The sequence below is a fragment of the Meles meles genome, chromosome 3 (assembly GCF_922984935.1).
Source record: "Meles meles chromosome 3, mMelMel3.1 paternal haplotype, whole genome shotgun sequence".
Lineage (NCBI taxonomy): Eukaryota > Metazoa > Chordata > Mammalia > Carnivora > Mustelidae > Meles > Meles meles.
In genome coordinates, this window is record NC_060068.1 from 80,601,920 (window position 1) to 80,624,045 (window position 22,126).

The 22,126-nt window shown below is 36.2% G+C and overlaps 1 protein-coding gene across 4 annotated transcripts in view; it reads right to left on the reverse strand.

The window, feature by feature from the left end:
• The window catches only part of AGGF1 (angiogenic factor with G-patch and FHA domains 1), a 123,967-nt gene that overhangs the window by 84,129 nt on the left and 17,712 nt on the right, over positions 1-22,126 (reverse strand). For 3 of the 4 annotated variants that reach the window (XM_045999139.1, XM_045999137.1, XM_045999138.1), the window contains exons 9-14: positions 16,804-16,905; positions 15,771-15,936; positions 14,151-14,233; positions 7,470-7,597; positions 5,273-5,372; positions 3,560-3,762 (exon numbers count right to left, since the gene is read on the reverse strand). In XM_045999139.1, coding sequence (XP_045855095.1) covers positions 3,562-3,762; positions 5,273-5,372; positions 7,470-7,597; positions 14,151-14,233; positions 15,771-15,936; positions 16,804-16,905 — 780 coding nt within the window. In that variant the 3' untranslated portion in view covers positions 3,560-3,561. Of the gene's footprint in view, positions 1-1,598; positions 3,763-5,272; positions 5,373-7,469; positions 7,598-14,150; positions 14,234-15,770; positions 15,937-16,803; positions 16,906-22,126 lie in introns of those variants that run through there. The other variant, XM_045999136.1, reaches the window with a different exon arrangement.

Genomic DNA, 22,126 nt, shown 5'->3' on the forward strand with positions numbered 1-22,126 from the left:
CCACTGATGGACAGTTGAGCTATCTGGGCCCATTACCTGTCCATTCAATAGCCTCTGTCCTCTTTCCACCTTTCTGCCTTATTCACTGAACCCTGATTTTGTTCCAACAGCAACACAGCCCCACATGATGGTTTGTGATTGTCCAAGTAAGACCATTCTGTTGCCCACCTTTCCAACTTCCCTTGCAACTATGGGTAGTCACATTATCAGATTCTGGCTAATGACCCTAAGGAGAAGTTTGCTATGAGCTTCTGAGTAAGCCTTTACCTTCCTGGTAAAACAGAACACAAACATTGCTCTCTTTTTCCTTTCTTCCTGTTTTGGACATGAATATAATGACAGAGGAGTTCCAAGTCATGTGCAACTATAAGGCCATAAACCAACGCCAAGATTAGTAAAACAGAAAGGCAGAGAGAAAGCCTGGGCTCTGATACACACACATAAACACTAACTCATTTTGAAGAATCCAAATTATGTATATATAATATATATATATACACTTTAAAGTCTGAAAAAGTAAAAGTGTTTCAGATTAAAGACTCAGAGCAGAGATATAAGTGATGCTCTACAAAAATAAGAAGCATGCTTAAGACAAGATGATAGGGAAACACTGTGAACACTTTTAGGTCTTGGGTCCAGAAATGCCTCGCTGGCTCCCTGCCAAGCACATCCCTCTGTCCTGCAACTTGATGGGATGTCCTTTCTACACAATCTCTGACAGCTCTTGCTTTTGCTTATTTGAGATTTCTAGCTTCTTTTATGAGTTCTTGGAAAATGTGCCAAATTAAGACATAATCTTTTACACAAGAAGTTGGAAGGTATCTGATTTGGCTGAGTGATTAAATTTCATAGGAATAAAAATGAAACACCAGAATAAAAACTTTTAAAAGCCTGGGTAGCTCAGTTGATTAGGTATCTGACTTCGGACTGGGCTGTGATCTTTGGGTCCTGGGGTGGACCCATGTCCGCCTCCATATTCAGCAGGGAGTCTGCCTCTCCCTCTTCCTATCCCCCTCACCCCACTTGTGCTTTCTCTAAAATCAATAAATAAAATCTTTTAAAAAATTAAAATAACAATAAAAGCAGGGGGGGAATCCTCTTTTTGAGAAAAAGTGCTACTTAGATATTTAATTCTAAAAAACAACCTCTGTTTTTATGTTTACAGTTTCTCAAATTTTGCCAGCTTCTCATGTTCTGGTAAAAATGAAAGATGTTGGATTTCTCAGAATTCAGCAACCTGTAGCTCCACTTAAACCCTTAGGGCTTCTCCCTCTCCCTCTGCCTCATCCCCCTGCTCATGCTCTGTCTTTCAAATAAAGTAAGTTTTTTTTTAAAAAGGGGGCTGGTTCACCTGGGTAGCTCAGTCATTAAGTGCTTTCAGCTCAGGTCATGATCTCAGGGTCCTGGGATAGAGCCCCCATCAGGCTCCAAGCTCAGTGTGCTTCTCCCTACCCCCCACTCCCACCGCTCTGTCTCTGTCTCTCTCTTTCTCTCAAATAAATAAATAAAATCTTAAAAAAAAAAAACCTTAAAGTCTATTACACTAAATTTATACTGTGTGAATAAATAATTAAAATGAGACACAAAACAATTTTATGTGTAATCCAAATTGTACATAATTCACATCTTTGCTTCTAAACAAACAGAAGCTTACATCTCCATACTACTTTTACAGTTTACAAAGTGCTTTTATATACATCTTCTCATTTTCTATTCAAAAGACATGAGAGATAAATATTCTTATTTCACAAATGGAAATAGACCCAGACATTATTCAGTCCTTTAACTACCATAGCCCTGAGACTTTAGATCTGCAAAGGGTTTTAATAACGCAAACGTCACATATATTTCAATTTTTATCACCATTTTCAAGTCTCCATTTTCTTAACAAAAGAAAGCAATGAAAAAAGCCTTCCACAATCTAATAATAAAAATGGGAAATATTATATACACAGTGTATACTTTACTTAATGAGTGAAATCTACCACAATTCTAATTTGGGCCTCCTATATTATTACCTATATACAGGGCACCAGTACCAGAACCACATTTAAATGAGCAATTTTTTTCTATTTTAGAAAAAAGAATGCAGAACATTCCTGTTGCCTTCAAGTTTAATGTATATCTGTAAGTGTCAGGGTGTGCAGGTGGATAAGAAGGATACAAAAAATTACTTTTTGCAGATTTGGAGTTATAAGACCTCTGATTATCCCAGCTTGGACACACAGAGTCTTGACAATTCATTTGGTCTATGTCTCATCTTTAGTAATATATTTACTTTTCTTTCCCCACCATGCCCTTTTCTTCCTAAGTACCCTATATGAATCAGAGTAGAAATTCCAGCATGTAGCCTTTCTTTCTGAATTATCTTCCCCATTATATAATTTTTTTTCAGAATTTTCTTTTCCTATTTCTAAATCTTGAAGACATTTCTTTATAGTAGATGAGGGAGCTATAGCTTCTATTCACTGCCAGAAAAGAGCCTATTTCAGCATAATTTCTCAGCAAAAAGCTGAGAGAAAAGTTGAACAGAAAGGAACAGAACAGTGATAGCCGGCAGAGCAGCGACATCAGCACTCGGAAAGCTGCACTGCAGTTCTCTCTGAAACTGCAAGTTATCCTGGTGTTACTGCTCTGCCAACTGGAAGAGGAAAATTCTGGCTGGTCCTGAATTCAAGGCAGACCAATAGGTTTAGAACACTGGTTCAAGGAATCACCTTCTTGGTGTTATAATGTTTTTATTGCATTTGAAGACATTTTCAACAAATATCTTGTGTTTGAAGGCCTTGGCTAGGCAATCCTTTAGCAGTAGAAATCAGATTTCTCTGGCACAACTCCATTGCCAGCAATGGGATTTATCAAAACTATAAATACCAGCACATGGAATATTTCAATACTGTACTCAATTGCTCATATCTAAATATTTCAGCTATAAAACAAACCAAATGTAAATGCTTTATAGTACAAATCAACAAATTCTTCATAGAAGAAAACAATGAAAGACTAATTTTCTATAACATATCACCTATTCATTAGTTCTTCAATTATATTACTTAGAATATTTCAAGAATAATAAAATTTATGCACCACTATTCCTGTGTTCTCAACATTTTTTATCTAAGTTCTAAAGGACATAAACAAGGATGCATATAATCAGACTTGTTTTTATAAATTTTTGATGTTTCTCTTGTTGCATATCTTATAATAATGAATACATGGAGACAAGGACAAATGTACATTTAAATCATTACTGATTATATGAATTTTGCTTAAATGGGTCTTATAAATGACAAGATAAAATAACAGTTTGATAAGCTCAGCCGTGCCCTGTGAACTTAATCTGCTCACAGCATAACCTAATTACTATTTATTAATTTTAAAAAAATGTTTTTTTAAAAGCTGCAAACCACAGTTTATTACATATATCTGAATCATGAGGGGTAAACTGTGATACAGTTCCCTCATGCCACCGACTCATTTGGAGGGAAAAGTTCTACAATAAAAATAAGAGTTTATAAACTCTTTATAAAAAAAGCTTGAACTGTATTCTATGACTAACCTTTATTCTATGGTCCCTTTGACCCAAGGGACTGTTCCTGGCACATCTTTTTGAGATTTGGTTTCTGGGAAGTTTTCAGCAAACCTCTCTCGTGCCTTCTCCCAGTTCTTTTTGCTCTTGTTTTGGAGAATGTGAACATCTTCAATCGAAGATGGTTTGCCAGTCCCCAAGCCTGCATGTGTTCGCCGAAGTTGAAGCTGGATCTGTTACCAAAAGTTAAGCAGAAGGTTTACTATAGAGTCTAAATACACTGAAATTTGCTATACCCAACTTGGTACTTTAATTCTTTGATTTACAAAGACTGATGCAAAAGATAAATCTGTCAAATCTATCAAACACATGTAGGAATGCACACATGATTCTATACAGAACTTCAAGTCATTCATCTACATTGTCTTGCTTATCAGTAACTACAGCTGACACTGTACAGAAAACAGAGTACTCCTTAAAGAGTAGCCACCAAATTTCACCAAGATGCCACAGAGGCTGCCGTCCCACCCTAAGAAGAAGAAAAGGCAATGGACGTACTTAAATCTATTGCTGCTCTAGCCTTGCCTAAGAAAGTGAAAGTGGAGATTAAACATGAAGAATCATAAAAAGAGGAAGGTCTAGCTAGCTCAGTTGATTAAGTGACCGACTCTCCGTTTTGGTTAAGGTCATGATCTCATGGGTCGTGGGACTGAGCCTGGCATTGGGCTCTGCACGTACATGCTCTCTAAAATAAATCAATCAATCTTAAAAAATAAATAAATAAGAGCCACAGATAGAACTTGATTATTTTCATAAGATAAGGGGCAGGACTTCTGATTGTTTTGAGAACTATTAAAAGCTACCGGTGCTGAATGCCTACTGTATGCTGGGCACCATACTAAGGGCTTTAGGTTCACCTTGGAAATACCCCTTGGAAAACAGTTCTTATGATCCCCATTTTCACATATGAAAACTGAAGTCCAAACCTGCCCTAAATCACACAACTAGTAAGTGACAGAACACCTACTCTAACAAAATAATTCTATTTTGTAGGTTTGGCTATTAAACCTACATGTTCTTCTCATTGTACCTCAATAAGTGAGAAAATTCACATTAACCCTCACACTGATCCATCCATTATTTCCTTAGGTACCAGATAATTATCAAAAAAGTTCTTTAATCATGTTACCTTGTAAGGTTTTTGTAAAAGATAATCTAAACCTCTGATGAACCACGGGACTGCAAAATTAATCAGTGCATTGTTTTCCAGACACTATTCCCTTTACTGGTTGTTACATGACCTGATTCTTAAGTTTAAAACAGATACAGGATCTGCCTGTTTGTAAAGTAACACTGTGGGGGCGCATGCATGGCTCAGTCGGTTAAGCATCTGACTCTTCGTTTCAGCTCAGATCTGTGTGACCTTAGGGTCATGAGATGGAGCCCCATGCAGGGCTCTGTGCTCAGTGGGGAGTCTGCTTGAGATTCTCTCTCTTCGTCTCCCTCTGTCCCTCCCCTGCTTGTGCTCTCACTCTCTCCTAAATGAATAAATCTTTAAAAAACAAAAACACCACCAAACAACGTGTGCATATATATATGTATTTGGTAACTATGAATGCCACCAAGACAGTAATCATGTCTATTTGTGCTTGACACTATATTCCTGGCACTAAGGTACAAAGCAAGTACACAGTAAATACATCTGCTGTACGAATAAAGAGTGAAAGAAAACACACATCTTACCGGATTTTTCATTCCTCCACCATCCTTCCCTAGGCCCTCTCCTTTTTTCCAACCCATCTTCTCCAACATCTTCCGACCTTTGTTGCTATCAGTAATTTCACTTTAAAGGAAATTAAGAAGATAGTTGATTTCGAAAAGGCCATGTAGGTCACATTCATAATAAACTAATAAATTAAAAGTAACTGGTACAAATACTATTAGAAAACTGTTTGGCCTACCTAATACAGTTAAATAAATTCTCTTATATATACTACTTAAAAGAAAAACACACACTGGTGCACCAAAAAAAAAAAAAAAAAAAAAAAACATGTATAAGAATGTTTCTCCTGTGGGCACTTGGGTGGCTCAGTTGGTTAAGTGACTGCCTTCAACTCAGGTCGTGATCCTGGAGTCCTGGGACCGAGTCCCACATCAGGCTCCCTCCTTGGCAGGGAGTCTTCTTCTCCCGCTGACCTCGCTCCTCTCATGCTCTCTCTCCCCCAAATAAAAAAATAAAATCTTAAAAAAAAAAAAAGAAAGGAATATTTCTGCCACAAATCTAATAACTTTAAGTTGGAAATAACCCAGATGTCTATCAATGGTAAAATGTATAAATGGTAGCCTATTCATGTAACAGAATATTATACGGCATTGAAAATAAAATATACCTAACAAAGTAATGTTGGACAAAAAGAATTTAGACACAAAATAAATACTGAATTATTCCACATATTTAAAATTCAAAAACAAGTGAAATTAATCTGTTCCTACTGGAAGTCAGGAAAGTGGTTGTCTTAAGGGAGGAAACAGGTATTAATGATCAAGAGGGGGCATTAGGAGAGGGCAGGTTTCTGGGGATTACTGATTATTTTCTATTTCTTGACCAAGAAATGAATACTCTATAATGTGTTAATCTTAAAATATGTTATTGATAGTGATACTTACATTTGTATATTTTTATGTATATAAATTATACACCAATAGAAAAATAAAAGTAAAATTAAACAGAACTCTCATTCACTATTTGCATTTTGTTCTATGATTTTATGTTCTGCTAATTTAAGGATATTTTAATTTTATGTTCCATCACACTGTATTTTCAGTTCTACAAAATATATTAAATTAGCTCAATAACAGTAAACCAAGCAATGTCAGACCAATGTATTTCATTTTTTATTTCTGCCTTCTAATTTAACTCTAATGCTATCTTCGTATTTTCCAGCAATTATATAAAAACTACTAAACTTAAAAAAAACCGTCATGTTGTTTATATATCTAATTCATAATGCTGTATTTCATCAAGGTTGATGGATGCAAGATGCACTGCTGTTTTATGTACCATTAAGAAAACACTGCTGTCATACATATGTAACTAAAACTCTATCCAAGTAGTATATTTGAGAATTAATAAAATACATTTAATCAAAGTTTATGGTTAGTTGTCAGTCTTACACAAAAGATTTAAATTCTAATTAAACCCCGAATTTATATTCTGGAAAAGAAATGTAGCTAGTATATGATTAAATGCAGAAATATGGCCATATCATATATGCCACAAAAATCACATTTTTCATGTTATCAGTGCTACTTTACCAAAAGAAAAAAACTGAACCAAAGAAAAATAAGAAAAATAGTATTTCAGAGTCAACAAGAACAAAAGTAGGTGAGTATTAAAATAATTATAAAAAATACCCCCCAAAACACAGTTCATACTAATTTCTTACTAGTCCAAACTTTAAGATATCTAGTGTATAAAAAATATGTTCACTCAGGGGCCCCTGGATGGCCCAGTCAATTAAATGTCCAGCTCTTGATTTTGGCTCGGATATGAGCTTGAGCCCTGCATTGGGATCTGCGATGGGCATGGAGCCTGCTTGAGATTCTCTATCTCCCTCTCCCTCTGCTCCTCCTTCCCCCAACCCCCTACCAGACTCATGGCTCTCTAAAAAAAATGTTCACTCAAGGACATGGCTAGAATGTTAGGTATGTATATATATGTCTGTTTAAGTATTAGTACTTTCATATATGCTAAGTAATCTTCTAGGGAATGGAATTTTAATATTAAAAGAAAATGTAAATAGAGACAGTATTTCTATCTTGTTATGAACCATTCCTTTAAAGACTAATTACCAGTATATATAGTCCTATAAGTCATACTACTCTACGAATGTGATTACAGTACAAAGAATATTTTGAGAAATTAAAACTTAGTACTCACGAATGAACAGATGCAGGAGCATCATCTCTTTGGAAAGTCCCTTCACTTCCAATCTGCTCCCTCCGTTTTCCAGCTCTATCTTTGTATTTTGGATTCTTCAATGCCTTTTCATCTTCATAGTCTGTATTCTTTATAAACATGAAATATTCATTGAAGAAAACAAACATACATAAAAATGAACTGTCTGTATTTGCTTTACTTGGCAAATACGGTTCAATGTAGTCTCTATTAAAACAGGCTATGACATAAATTAAAACAATTATGTTAGAGTATGCTATTTTCATTCTCTCTCCTTTGAAAGGTTTATATTACTTCAAGTTGTAGAACATAAACTGCATATAGAAGATAACATAAATCACATATAAATTGTAGTATGTAATCGTAAGTGAATATACAATACATTCTGATTTAATATTGTGTATGCATATTCTCATGAACTGCCAGTATTCAAAGAAATACGTAGAACTCCTGGGTTTGGCAAAACATTGACGACTTCTTTCCTCTAAGGAACTGAAAGTTCCAATGAACCTAAAATAGTTAGGTGTTATTCCTTAGGAGAGAAAAAGAAAGTGTTTAGAAAGTGGAAAAGAACAGGTACTCTTTTGCCATGGCAATTAAAATAGATTTTTGCTTTGATATAGCTCCATTTATATGATTAGTCAGCCACTCAAGAAATATTTACTGAATAAAAAGTGTGGTATGCAAAGAACTTTGTAATCCCAGAAGGCAGACACATCTGCTTTCAGTATGCTATTGTTTGACTGGTTCAACAATAAGAGTATGCACAAGACACAGCAGTGGCACAAAAGCAGAGGTAGTCAACTTCGCTTGGGACTTCAGAGAAGGCTTCTTTATCTTCTCCTTTCTTATGACTTGTTGATCTTTATATAAATCCCTGAAAAATGCTAGGGAATGTTAATAAAATTTAAGGTAAGTACCACAGAAATTTTTACTTATTTTTATTTTATTTATTTATTTTTTTAATTTTGATTTTAAAGGGAGAAGAAAAAAATAGAACCACCAACACTAATGAGTTTCCCCCCAGAAGACAAGAGAGTTAAAACTTTTGAGAAAACATTTATCCTCTCCTTATTATCTTCTATTTTCCTCCCAAATTAGCCCCTCAACATTTTTTCTATTATGACTTTTCCTAGTGTGAAAGTTAACAACAAAAAAACACAATTCTGCAGAAAAATATGTTATTCTGGCAGCATTTTTTCCCACAAATTCATGAAATTTAAAAAAACCACTGGACAAATGCACTTAAGCCCTAGATTCCTGGGGCATGTGGCTGGCTCGGTCAGAGAAGCACGCAACTCTTGATCTTGGGGACATGAGGTCAAGTCTCACGTCTGGTATAAAGATTACTTAAATAAATAAAATATTTTAAAAAATTAAAAACCTAGATTCCATAGCTAATTTTGCCACTTAGCAGCTGAGTGACCCTTAGCTTAGGTCCTCAAATGTAAACGGAATACTAATTACCTTCCTCATGTACTTTTTTAAAAATGTTTTATAAAAATGTTACTGTGGGGGCGCCTACTGTGGCTCAGTGGGTTAAGCCTCTGCCTTCAGCTCGGGTCATGATCTCAGGGTCCTGGGATGGAGTCCCACATCGGGCTTTCTGCTTGGCAGGGAGCCTGCTTCCTCCCCTCTATCTCTCTGCCTGCCTCTCTGCCTACTTGTGATCGCTCTCTGTCAAATAAATAAATAATATCTTTTAAAAAAAAATAAAAATGTTATCGTGATAATTAACAATACATAATTAATATGTTACACATAAAATACACAATTACACATGTCTGAAATTTGTATATGCCTTTGAAACCATCACCATGATCAAGATAATAAATAAATCTGTCTCCCACGAAAGTACCCTCAACCTTCTTTGTAATCCACCCCTAGAGAGCCTTCCTTGCCTCTCTTGTATCCAGGCAACCACTAATCTTTCTGTCATTATATGCTAGTTTGCTCTCCTAGAATTTTATATAAATGGATGTATATAGCACATATACTCTTGTTGTCTGGCTTCTTTCAGCATAATTATTTTAGGATTCATCCCATATTGTAGCCTGTGTCAACAGCTCATTCTTTTTATTGCTAAAGAGTATTTGACCATATAGATATACCATAATTTGTTTATCCATTCATGATAGATACATGAGTTTTTTCCTATTTCTGGTTACTAGAGAAAAAGCTGCTAATACCACAATGAAATACCACTTCGCACAGATGGGAATGGGTAGAATGCAAAGGACAAGAAATAAGAAGTGTTGGTGAGAATGTGGAGAAAAGGGAATCCTCATGCACTATTGGTTGGAATGTAAATTCGTGTAACTACTATGGAAAACAGGATGGAGGTTCCTCAAAAAATTAAAAATGGAAATACCATAGGATCCAGGAATTCCACTACTGTATATTTGCCCAAAGAAAATGAAAAGACTAATATGAAAATATACAAGCACCCCTATGTTTACTGCAGCATTATTTATAAGGAAGAAGCCCTAGAGTTCATCAAGAGATGAATGGGTAAAGATGTGATGTACAGGGGCGCCTGGGTGGCTCAGTAGGTTAAAGCCTCTGCCTTCAGCTCAGGTCAGGATCCCAGAGTCCTGGGATCGAGCCCCGCATCGGGCTCTCTGCTCAGCAGGAAGCCTGCTTCTCCTCCTTCTCCTTCTGTCTGCCTCTCTGCCTACTTGTGATTTCTGTCAAATAAATAAATAAAATCTTAAAAAAAGAAAAAAAGAGGTGGTGTACACACACGTGTATACACACACACACACACACACACACACACACACACACACACACAGGAATATTAGTCAGCCATTAAAAATGACATCTTGTGTTTTGGGACAACATGGATGGACCTAGAAGTTAATATGCTAAGTGAAATTAAGTCAAGAGAATGACAAATGCAACATAACATCACTTATATATAGAATCTAAAAAACAAACAAAAACTAGCAACAGAGAACTAGAATACAGTACAAGCTGCTGGTTGCCAGAGGGGAGGTGGTAAGTGGAAAGGTAGGGGATGGGCAAAATAGGTGAAGGGGTTTAAGAGATACAAATTTCTAGTCATAAAATAAATAAGTTAGAGAGGTAAAAAGTACAGCATAGAGAATATAATTAATAATATTTTGGTAACATTATATGGTGACAGATGGTAACTCCACTTACTATGGTAAGTACCATGTAATGTACAGAATTGTCAAGTCATTATGTTTTCCATGTGAAACTGACACAACACTGTATGTCAACTATACTTTGGTAAAAAAAAAATTTTGTAAAAACGTTTTCAAAAGAAAGAAAAAACTATCATAAACATTTGTTTCTAAGTCTTTGTATGAACATATACTTTCATTTCTCTTGGGTAAAATCGTAGGAGTAGAACGGTGAATCACATGGTAGGCATACATTTAACCTTCAGAGAAACTACTATTTTCTTTTCTTTTTTTAAGATTTTATTTATTTATTTGATAGAGATCACAAGCAGACAGAGAGGCAGGCAGAAAGAGAGAAGGGGAAGCAGGCTCCCTGCCAAGCAGAGAGCCCAATGCAGGACTCAATCCCAGGACCCTGAGATCATGAACCGAGCTGAGGGCAGAGGCTCAACCACTGAGCCACCCAGGTGCCCCAAGAAACTACTATTTTCCAAAGCAACTGTACCACTTTATATTCTCACAAGCACTATATGAGAATTCCAGCTTCTCCATGTGCCTACCAACATTTGATGTGGACAGTCTTTTTACTTGGTTTTAATTTGCAACTTCCCAGTAATACTAGACATCTTTTCATGTGTTTAGCTGCCATCTGTATATCTGCACTGGTGAAGGGTCTATTTAAATCTTCTTTTATTCATTTATTCTTTTAAATCACTTTTATTCATTGATTTATTTTTTTAGATTTTATTTATTGGGGCACCTGGATGCCTCAGTCAGTTAAGCATCTGCCTTTGGCTCAGGTCATGATCCCAGGGTCCTGGGATCCAGCCCCGCATCAGGCTCTCTGCTCAGCAGGGAATCTGCTTCCCTCTCTCTCCCTTTGCCCCTCCTCCCTGCTTGTTCTCTCTCCCTCACTCTCAATACCTCTTTAATATTTTACTTATCTGAGAGAGAGGAAGAGAGAGAGAGAGCAAGGCACAAGCAGGTGGAGGGGTGGAGGGAAAGGAGAAACAGACTCGCTGGAGCAGGGTGGCCAATGTGGGGCCCAATCCCAGGATCCTGCAATCATAACCTGAGCTGAAGGCAGACACTTAACCAACTAAGCCACCCAAGCATCCCCTTCTTGTTCATTTTTTTACATTTAAAGATTTTACTTATTTATTTGAGAGAAAGACAGAGAGGGCAAGTATGAGCAGGGGAGAGGGCAGTTGGAGAGGAAGAAGCAGGCTGCCTACTGAGCAGAGAGCCCAGGGCAGGGCTCAATCCCAGGACCCTGGGATTATGACAGGAGCCGAAGGCAGCCGCTTAACCAGTTGAGCCACCCAAGTGCCACTCTTTTGCCCATTTGTAAATTATTTTCTTATTAACAGGCAGAAGACATGAATAGACATTTTTCCAAAGAAAACATCCAGATGGCTGACAGGCACATGAAAAGATGCTCAACATCACTCATCATCAGGCAAATACAAATCAAAACAAGATACCACCTCACAACTTGCCAGAACAGCCAAAATTAACACAGGGAACAACAGATGTCTGCAAGGATGTGGAGAAAAGGGAAACCTTCTTACACTGTTAGTGGGAATTCAAACTGGTGCAGGCACTCTGGAAAAAAGTACAGAGATTTCCTGAAAAGTTAAAAATAGAACTACCCTATGATCCAGCAATTACGCTACTAGGATATGTATCCCAAAGGATACAAAAATACAGATTCAAAGGGGCACATGCACCCAAGGTTTATAGCAGCGTTAGCAACAATAGCCAAACTATGGAAAGAGCCCAGGTATCCATCAACCAATTAATGGATAAAGAAGAGGTGGTATATATGTGTGTGTGTATGTATGTATATAATGGAATATTACTTAGCCACTAAAAAGAATGAAATCTTGTCATTTGCAAGGACATGGATAGAATGAGAGTGTATTATGCTAAGCAAAGTCAGTCACTCAGATAAAAATGATTATCCTATGATTTCAATCGTATGTGGAATGTAAGAAAAAACAAATGACTATACGGGAAGGAGAAAAAGAGAGACAGAAGCAAAACATAAGAGACTCCTAACACTAGAGAACTAGAGAACTAGAGGGAGGGTTGATGGAGGGAGATGGGTGGGGGGATGAGTTAAATGGATGATGGGTATTAAGGAGGGCACTTGTTATGATGATCACTGGTGTTACACATAAGTAATTAATCACTAAATTTATTCCTAAAACCAATATCACACTGTATGTTAGCTAGAATTTAAATAAAAATTAGAAAAATAAAAAATGAATAAATAAATAAAAACAAATTATTTTCTTATTGTTTGGGGATTTTTTTATATATTCCAGATATAAGATCTATGATTTTCTTTTTTAATTTTTTCAAAGATTTTATGTATTTATTTGACAGACACAGTGAGAGAGGGAACACAAGCAGGGGGAGTGAGAGAGGGAGAAGCAGGCATCCTCCTGAGCAGGGAGCCTGATGTGGGGCTCAATCCCAGGACCCTGGAATCATGACCTGAGCTGAAGGTAGATGCTTAAAGACTGAGCCACCCAAGCGCCCCAAGATCTATGATTTTTATCAGTTTAAGGATTTGTTAATATTTTTCCGAGTGTGGCTTATCTTTCATTCTCTTTTTTTAAAGTAGGTTCCCACGCCCAGTGTGCAGCCCAGTGATGGGCTTGAACTCACCACCCTGAGATCAAGACCTGAGCTGAGGTCAAAAGTTAGATCCTCAACCAAATGAGTCATCCAAGGGTCTCATGTCTTTTCATTCTTTTAATAGTGTCCTTGGAAGAACAGAAGTTTTGGAGGAAGTACAATTTATTAATTCGTGCTTCTATAGATTGTGCTTTTGGTGTTAGGTATCCTAAAAAAACCTTTGCCTCTAGAAACTTTGAAGTTTTAAATTTGTATTTATGATCCATTTTGAGTTCATTTTTTTATACGTTATAAGGTGGAGATCAAAGTTATTGTTTGTTTTTGCATATCACTGTCCAAGTGCTCCAGCACATTTGTTGAGAAAGACCCTCCTTTCTCCACCAAAGTGCCTTCACGCCTTTGTTGAAAATCATACACACAAACACAAACACACACCCTCATACACACCTATGTATCTGTCTGTGAATCTATTCATTATTCTATTATCTATTCTATCAACTCATTATTCAGTTCCCTTGACCTATTCATCTTTATGCCAATATTATACTGTCTTAATTACTGTGGTTTAAAGTACATTTTGGATTCAGTACCAGTACTCCAACAATGTTCTTCAATGGTACCATCTTAATCCAAGTTTTTTAAAAACCGGAAGTGATTACTTGAATATTGGGTATTATTGCCATTTTTATACTCCAGCCTCAATAGTTGTTGAAGTAAATAGTAACCAACTGAAAGAAATTACATAAATCTTGAAATCATTCCAAATAGCCATATTTCTATATATAAAATGGACTATGTATATATAAAAACATTTTTACTCAAAACCAGATGCATAATTAACAAATGTAACAGTATTTAATATCCTTACCTGCAAACCATATTTTACTCGTATTTTCTTTAATTCTTTTCTCCTTTCCAATTCTTTTTCCTCCTTGCTTAGTGCTGGACCAACTAAAAGGAAAAAGTTGAGTTTGGTTTAAAAGAAAAAATTCTACAGGTGGTGGGTAATGGGGAGGGCACGTTTTGCATGGAGCACTGGGTGTTGTGCAAAAAGAATGAATACTGTTACACTGAAAAAATAAATAAAATGGAAAAAAAGGAAAAAAAAAATTCTAAGTTGATAGATTTTACACAAAATTAATATTATTATTTAGTAATAAAAAATTAATACTATCCATCTGCATATTAACTAAAAGTTCAAATAAACATTAATATAAAAGAATCTTGGGTTGTGGTGATGTCCTTTCAGCATTTTGGTAACTCAATCTACTTGGAAAGTAAACCAAGTCCCAAAGACCACAGGAATGCTACTGTATGGGTAACAAAAGAACACTAAACATCTTAATTTTCTGATATGATAATTATAACGGAATTTCAAACGCAGAAATATTAATTTTCTAAAGGAATATAGGAATGTAAAAATCACTGAATCTAAGATTCACATTACTGTGTAATGTACCATACTCATTTTCATCATCTAGAATCAGAAAAAAATATATACAATGAACACGTACAGTTGGTATTTGGGGAAAAACGATGTAAAAAAAAAAAACTTCTTACTGGTTCAAAGTTATCTATTCAAAATTTAAAAGCCTTTGAGGAGTGGATTTAAGTAAGATAACAACCTCTTACAGTGTTGTTATAGAAAATAATGGTATATATATAGATAGATAGATAATAGAGCAACAGAAGTTCTAAGTAGGAAAGCAAACATATTCGGGTGCCCGGGTGGCCCAGTCAGTTAAGAATTTGCCTTCAACTCAGATCATAATCCCCAGGTCCTGGGATCAAGACCCACACTGGGCCCCCTGCTCAGCTGCGGGTTTGCTTCTCCCTCTGTCCTCCTCAAGCTTGCTCTCTCTCTCAAGTAAGTAAAATCAGAAAGAAAGAAAGAAAGAAAGAAAGAAAGAAAGGGAGGGAGGGAGGGAGGGATGGATGGATGGAGGAAGAAAACATATCAATCAATAACTCTTAATAGCCCGGCCTATTATATTATTATATGACAGAGTTTAACCATGGATGACTTTTTCATATCCATAAATAGAAGACAAAAGGAAACCAATCTTCACTATAGTTATGTCACAATTAGCCTTTTGAAGGACATTTACCTATCACTGCCATGCTGCTTCCAAAGCCTATTAAACTTTATTAGCAAAAATAGCTAATAATTACCTTATGGGTCAGAAAACAACCTAATGCTATAATAGCACAACTAAATTGTTGCACAGAAAAATTAACTAAAATTACAATCTACTAGCTTAAAAAAATCTATTAAAATCATAATTGACTACCCTAGGTTTCAAATTTCCAATACATGTCATTTCTTAGTCTCATGTGATAATATTCACTAAAATATAAATGTATCTCAAACAGTATTACATCAATTAAATATGAAGCTGGTAGCTGATACTTTTTAGTTTTTTAGAATACTCCAGTGAATTCAACAGAAAAGTTATCATGCTTACATATAACAGTATGTTTCACATACCAAAAGATTCATCTTTCTTATCAAGACGAAGGTGAGCTCTAACCTGTCCTGGTTCACAGCCATCACAGGTATCACTGCCAGGGTGGATGTGAAAAGACAGTACGGTCTCTCCAATTTTCACTTCATCACCATGCTCAAGGACGTAAGGGTTACATTTAGTTTTAGGCTAAAAGAAAAAATTACAACATAGAAACCCAAGAGAGTTATGTAAAAGTATTTTATGTCTACTCTAAGTAATATCTGATTAAAACAAAAAAATATTTAGGATGGTTCTCAATGAGACAGACACACATATGTACACACAGCACACTTTTCCACAACTTGAGAATGATACAATGTTCAACTGGTGGAGACGATACCTGAACTGAGCAACTTCTTTTATATTATCAAAACCCGCTAATCTCATCTCCATGCGTAATCCTACAGAAATACCCAACCCAAACATCAATCTATTATCAAATGAATAACCATCACAGTCAAAAAGGTAAAGTATTAAGGGGCTAGGTGCATATTTCCCTTTTTCCCTCTTTTCTGATAATTCAGTTTTATATCATTTTTTATTCTTATAGACTAAGGACTTCTCCACCCTCTTCCATTTACTTTCTTCCATATGTTATGTGACAAGCACCTTGCCAAATGTTGGTGATACAAGAGTTAACTGGATAGACATAGGCCCTATCTTCAAGGAGTATCCAGTTTAGCAACATTTCCATTAAAACATTTTTTTAAAAAAATACAAAAAAGGAGTGTCTTTTAAGTTACTGTAAGACCATTTACTCTGGAGAGCTTTAAAATGCATTTACTTCTAAAATAAGGCATAAATCCATAATTAGAAGATAAAACTCAAGAGTTAAGTATCCACTTGCTATATACTTTTTTCAGCCCTATCTGGGAATCCCCTTTCATGTAATGCATTTGGGCTTGAATAGTAACCTGACCCAAATTTTAAGTTTAACAAGTATGGCCTTCAGAATAAAAATTTCAGTTCATTTTTTAAGACTTATGTGCAAGTAATAAATATATATACACTCACCTGAAGAATCTGTTTTCCATTAACAATTGTACCATTTTGACTACCTTGATCCACAAGAACGTAACTTTGTAAGTCATGGTCAAAATAAATTTCTGCATGAAACTTAAAAAAAAAAAAAAGAATACGGTAATTATAAAGTATAATACTTTTTTTTTTAAGATTTTATTTATTTATTTCACAGACAGAGATCACAAGTAGGCAGAGAGGCAGGCAGAGAGAGGGGGAAGCAGGCTCCCCACTAATCAGAGAGCCCAATGTGGGGCTCGATCCCAGGACCCCAGGATCATGATCTGAGCCAAAGGCAGAGGCTATAACCCACTGAGCCACCCAGGTGCCCCATAAGGTATAATACTTTTTTTAAACCATAATTTCTCTCATAGGATATGAAGACTTAAGTCTACGACAATTTAATTTTTATTATTTTATCTCTCTTTTTTAAGTAAGGTCTACAACTAATGTGGGGCTCAAACTCATGACCCCGACATCAGGAGTTGCACCAACTAAGCCAACCAGGTGCTCCAAATTTTACTATTTTTAATACTTTTTTTCCTGAATATAAAAGTACAACAACGCCTCTGGTAGAAATGTGAAGGCTATGGAAGAAAGTCACCTGTAATTCCAGCTACTACTGCCATTAATAATTCAGTGTGTGTCTTATATTTTCTATTTTTATAATATATTTGAGATTAGAGTATTTAAAACATTTGAAACTATTTTTCACCTAATAAAAGTGTTGGTCTTAAGTGTGTAAGCCTGACGATTCACAGACCTGTACCCCTGGGGCAAATAATACATTATATGTTAATAAAAATAATTTTAAAAATTTAAAAAACAAAAAGGCAAAAAAAAAAGTATTGGTCTTCATCACTAAAAGTTCTTAATATAAAATATTCAAGATGAACTTTTTCTTTTAAAGATTCTTTTTTTTCTTTTTTTAAGATTTTATTTATTTATGTGAGAAAGAGAGAGACAGTGAGAGAGAGCATGAGAGAGGAGAGGGTCAGAGGGAGAAGCAGACTCCCTGTGGAGCTGGGAGTCCGATGCGGAATGCGATCCCGGAACTCCGGGATCATGACCCGAGCCGAAGGCAGCTGCTTAACCAAACTGAGCCATCCAGGCGCCCCTAGATTCTATTTTTTTAAAAACAATCTCTATAGCCAACATGGGGCTCAAATTCCCAACCCCTGAGATCAAGAGGCATGCTCTTGACTGAGCCAGCCATGTGCCCCTCAAGGTGAACTCGTCAGAGAAGTTTTCCAGATTTTCAATACTCAGGACTAACGTTCTCTCCTTGCTCCACAGTACTTTGTTTACATAACAATTACACTACACAAAATTACTGCATAGGGCTGTATGGGCTGTATGGGCTATGTATGCATAGCTGCTGTAGGGCTAACAATTACTGCTTAGTTTACATTTTTGCTTATGACTCAGTACATATAACACAGATCCTCACATATAATGGCATATACTCAGTACATGTCTATTTAATTGGATAAAGAACTACAGACGTTTCATTTAAAATTTCATGACCAATACACTGCTGGTGGGAATGTAAAACTGTGTACCTGTTTTAGAAGGATATGGCAGTTCCTCAAAAGGTTAAACAGAGTTACCATAGGACCCAACAATTCTACTTTTAGGTATGTACCAAGAGTAATAAAAACATACAAATAAAAACTTGTACATGAATGTTCACAGCAGCATTACTCTTGGTAGCCAAAAAGTGGAAACAATTCAAACAACCAACTAATTAACAAAATGTAGTATATCCATACACTGACATTATTATTTGGCAATAAAGAGAAATGACATACTGATATATGCTACAACATGAATGAATCCTGAAGACATATTAGGTAAAAACAACTAAATATTATGGGATTCTATTTACGTGACGTGCAGAACAGGCAAATCCACAGAAACAGAAAGCAGACTGTGGTTGCCTAGGCCTGTGGGAGTTGAAAGGAAATGGGGAGTGACTATTACTATTTTTTCTATGGTGATGAAAATGTTCTGAAACTGGGCGCCTGCATGGCTCAGTCAGTTATGGGTCTGCCTTCAGCTCAGATCATGATCTCACGGTCCTGGGATCGAACCCTGAACCGGACTTCCTGCTCAGCTGGGAGGCTGCGTCTTCATGATCTCACGGTCCTGGGATCGAACCCTGAACTGGGCTCCCTGCTCAGCTGGAAGGCTGCATCTTCCCTCTCCCTTTGCCCCTCCTACTCATCCTCTCTTTCTCTCTCAAATAAATAAATAAAAGCTTTAAAAAAGGCGGGGGGGATGTTCTGAAACTGATTGTGGTAATGCCTACACAACTCTAAATTCACAAAAAAACCTTTGAATTACACACTTTCAATGCATAAATTGTTTACAGGATGTGGACTCTATCTCAATGAAGTTGTTCTTAAAATTTTTCATAAACAGGGGTGCCTGGGTGTCTCAGTTAAGTGTCTGCCTTCAGGTCAGGTCCTGTCCTGGGTTGAGCCCACATCAGGCCCCCTGCTCAGTGGGGAGCCTGCTTCTCACCCTACTTGTGCTCTGTCAAATAATAAATAAAACCCTTGAAAAAAAGAAGAAAAAAAAAGTTTTCATCAACTAATTATGAAGTGTTCCAAAAACACAAAAGAATATACTGAACTGGTCTACCCAGTTTTAATAAATTTTGCCTTATTGACCCAGATATTTATTTTTTAGGTTTTATTTATTTGACAGAGAGAGGGTATAAGTGAGGAGAGGGGCAGAGGGAGAGGAAAGAGAGAATCCCCAGCAGATTCCAGACTGAGAATGGAGCCCAAAATAGGGCTGGATCTCAGGACACTGAGATCATGACCTAAGCTGAAATGAAGAAACTTCACCAACTGAGCCACTCAGGCCCCCTTGCCTCAGATATTTAAAAGAAAAATTATTATTCTTGAATGTGTAACTCATTCTGTTCATCCCACACCCTTTCTTTTCAAAGGTTTAATATTTAATCATGATATTACTTTCACCCCATATGTATGCCTCCATAAGCAATTCATGTTTATTTTGCGTGGTCTGGAACTTGACATAAATGGGAACTATACTGTATGAATATTTTATTGAGATGGAACTTACATACAGAAAATTCACAGGTCTTAAATTTAGTTTGAGAAGTTCTGAGAAACATATGCTACTGTACGTATTTCTTTCATTTTGCTTCTTTGGCTTAATACTATATTGTGAGGTACATCGAGTTGTGTACAGTTTTTCCATTTTGCTGAATGGTAAAATTCACTGTAGGATTCTTCAACATATTCTTCTGATGATGAACATTCAGTTTTTTCATCCCAAGGTTTTACTATTTTTTAAGATGTTTCTATAAATATTCTTATATTCTTATTCATATATTCATATATATGCAACCTTATTGTAGACAATGCAAGGGTTTTTCAGGGGTATATTCTTTTTTTTTTTTTTTTTAATTTTATACATTTATTTGACAGAGAGACTGAGAGAGCACAAACAGGCAGAGCCAAGGGAGAAGGAGAAGCAGGCTCCCCACTGAACAGGGAGCCTGATGTGGGGCTCAATCCCTGGAATCATGACCTGAGCTAAAGGCAACTGCTTAACCAACTGAGCTGCCCAGGTGCCCTTTAGAGGTATATTCTTAAGAATGAAAGTGCTAAGTCATAGTATGTGCAAATCTTAAACTTTATTAGATACTGCCATAATGTTTTCCAAAGTGGTATAACCAATTCATATTCCCAAAAACAAACTATAAGAATTCTTCTTGCTCTATATAGTCTTAGCCAACATTTGGTATTATCAGAATCTCCAGTTTTTGCAAGTATAACAGGTATGAAATTAAATCTCATTATCATGATTTTAATTTGTACTTCCCCAATTACTACAAAGACTGAAACCTTATATTTTTTTTTAGCCACATGGATTCCCTCTTCTGCAAATTTGCTCTTCATGTCCTTCACACATTTTTTTCAGCTGGGTTCTTTAGAATACTAATAACTATACCAAAGCATTTAAATAGTTTCAAGTTTTTTTTTTTTACTTGAAACCTTATTCCAAAGAGCTATTTTAAATTACGCTCCCAAGAGGAGTGAAATTTAATAAATATGACAAATGAAAACTGACATCTTGACTTCATTTGTATTTCTTAAAATTTTTAGAAAGACTGAATGGTTTTCTCATAGTAATGATATCCCCTCCATTGTGAATTGTTTATATATATACTTTGCTCACTTATCTATCAGTGTCACAGTCAGGTTTGAAAAAAATGAATCTGTATGAGATTTTAGAACATAAGAGATACATATTTTGTCATATTTGTCTTACTGTTGTAGTCTGCCTTTTTTTTTTTTTTTCAAAGATTTTATTTACTTACTTGACAGAGGGAGCACAAGTAGGCAGAATGGCAGGTAGAGGGAGAGGGAGAAGCAGGCTCTTCACTGAGCAGGGAGCCTGATGCAGGGCTCGATCCCAGGACTCTGGGATCACAACCTGAGCCGAAGACAGCCACTTAACCGACTGAGCCACCCAGGCACCCCTTTTCTTTTTAATTATTATTAAGTAAATCCTACCTCCAACATGGGACTTGAATTCCCAACCTCAGGATCAAGAGTTCCACATTCTACTGACTGAGCCAGCTAGGCGCCCCACGTACTCTGCCTTTTATATTTTTTTAACAAGAACTTAAAACTTAAATTACTCAAAATTATGTCTTCTGTGATTTTTTTTCTCCATTTTTTTAAACTCAGAAGGTCTTCCCCTATCCAGTGATAGATTCCATTTTTCCCTAATATTAAAAGAAGTGTCTGGGTTTTTTTATTTTTTTCATCTACCTGGATATATGTGATATATAGTCAAACTGATTTCATAAAGTAACAAACCATTTACCCCATCAGTAAATATCTTGGTTTTAAAGAAAGAAAAAGCAGAAATGCCACTAGAGAACTACCTATATTTTGTTTTATTTTAAAGATTTTATTTATTTATTTGACAGAGAGAGATCACAAGCAGGCAGAGACAGGCAGAGAGAGAGAGGGAAGCAGGCTCCCTGCTGAGCAGAGAGCCTGACTTGGGGCTCGATCCCAGGACCCTGGGATCATGACCTGAGCTGAAGGCAGCAGCTCACCCCACTGAGCCACCCAGGCGCCCTAAGAACTACGTATATTTTAGATTGAATTGCTATTTAAATCAGAGTGGGTTTTCTTTGGAGGCAGAAGGGTCATAGCAAAGATCTGGTCCGAGTTAAGATTATGAAAATTTTCTCCCTTCTGAATGAGTTGAAACAAAGTAAAAGTAAGTGGACTTTCAAACTATAATGGAAAACAGATTTCAT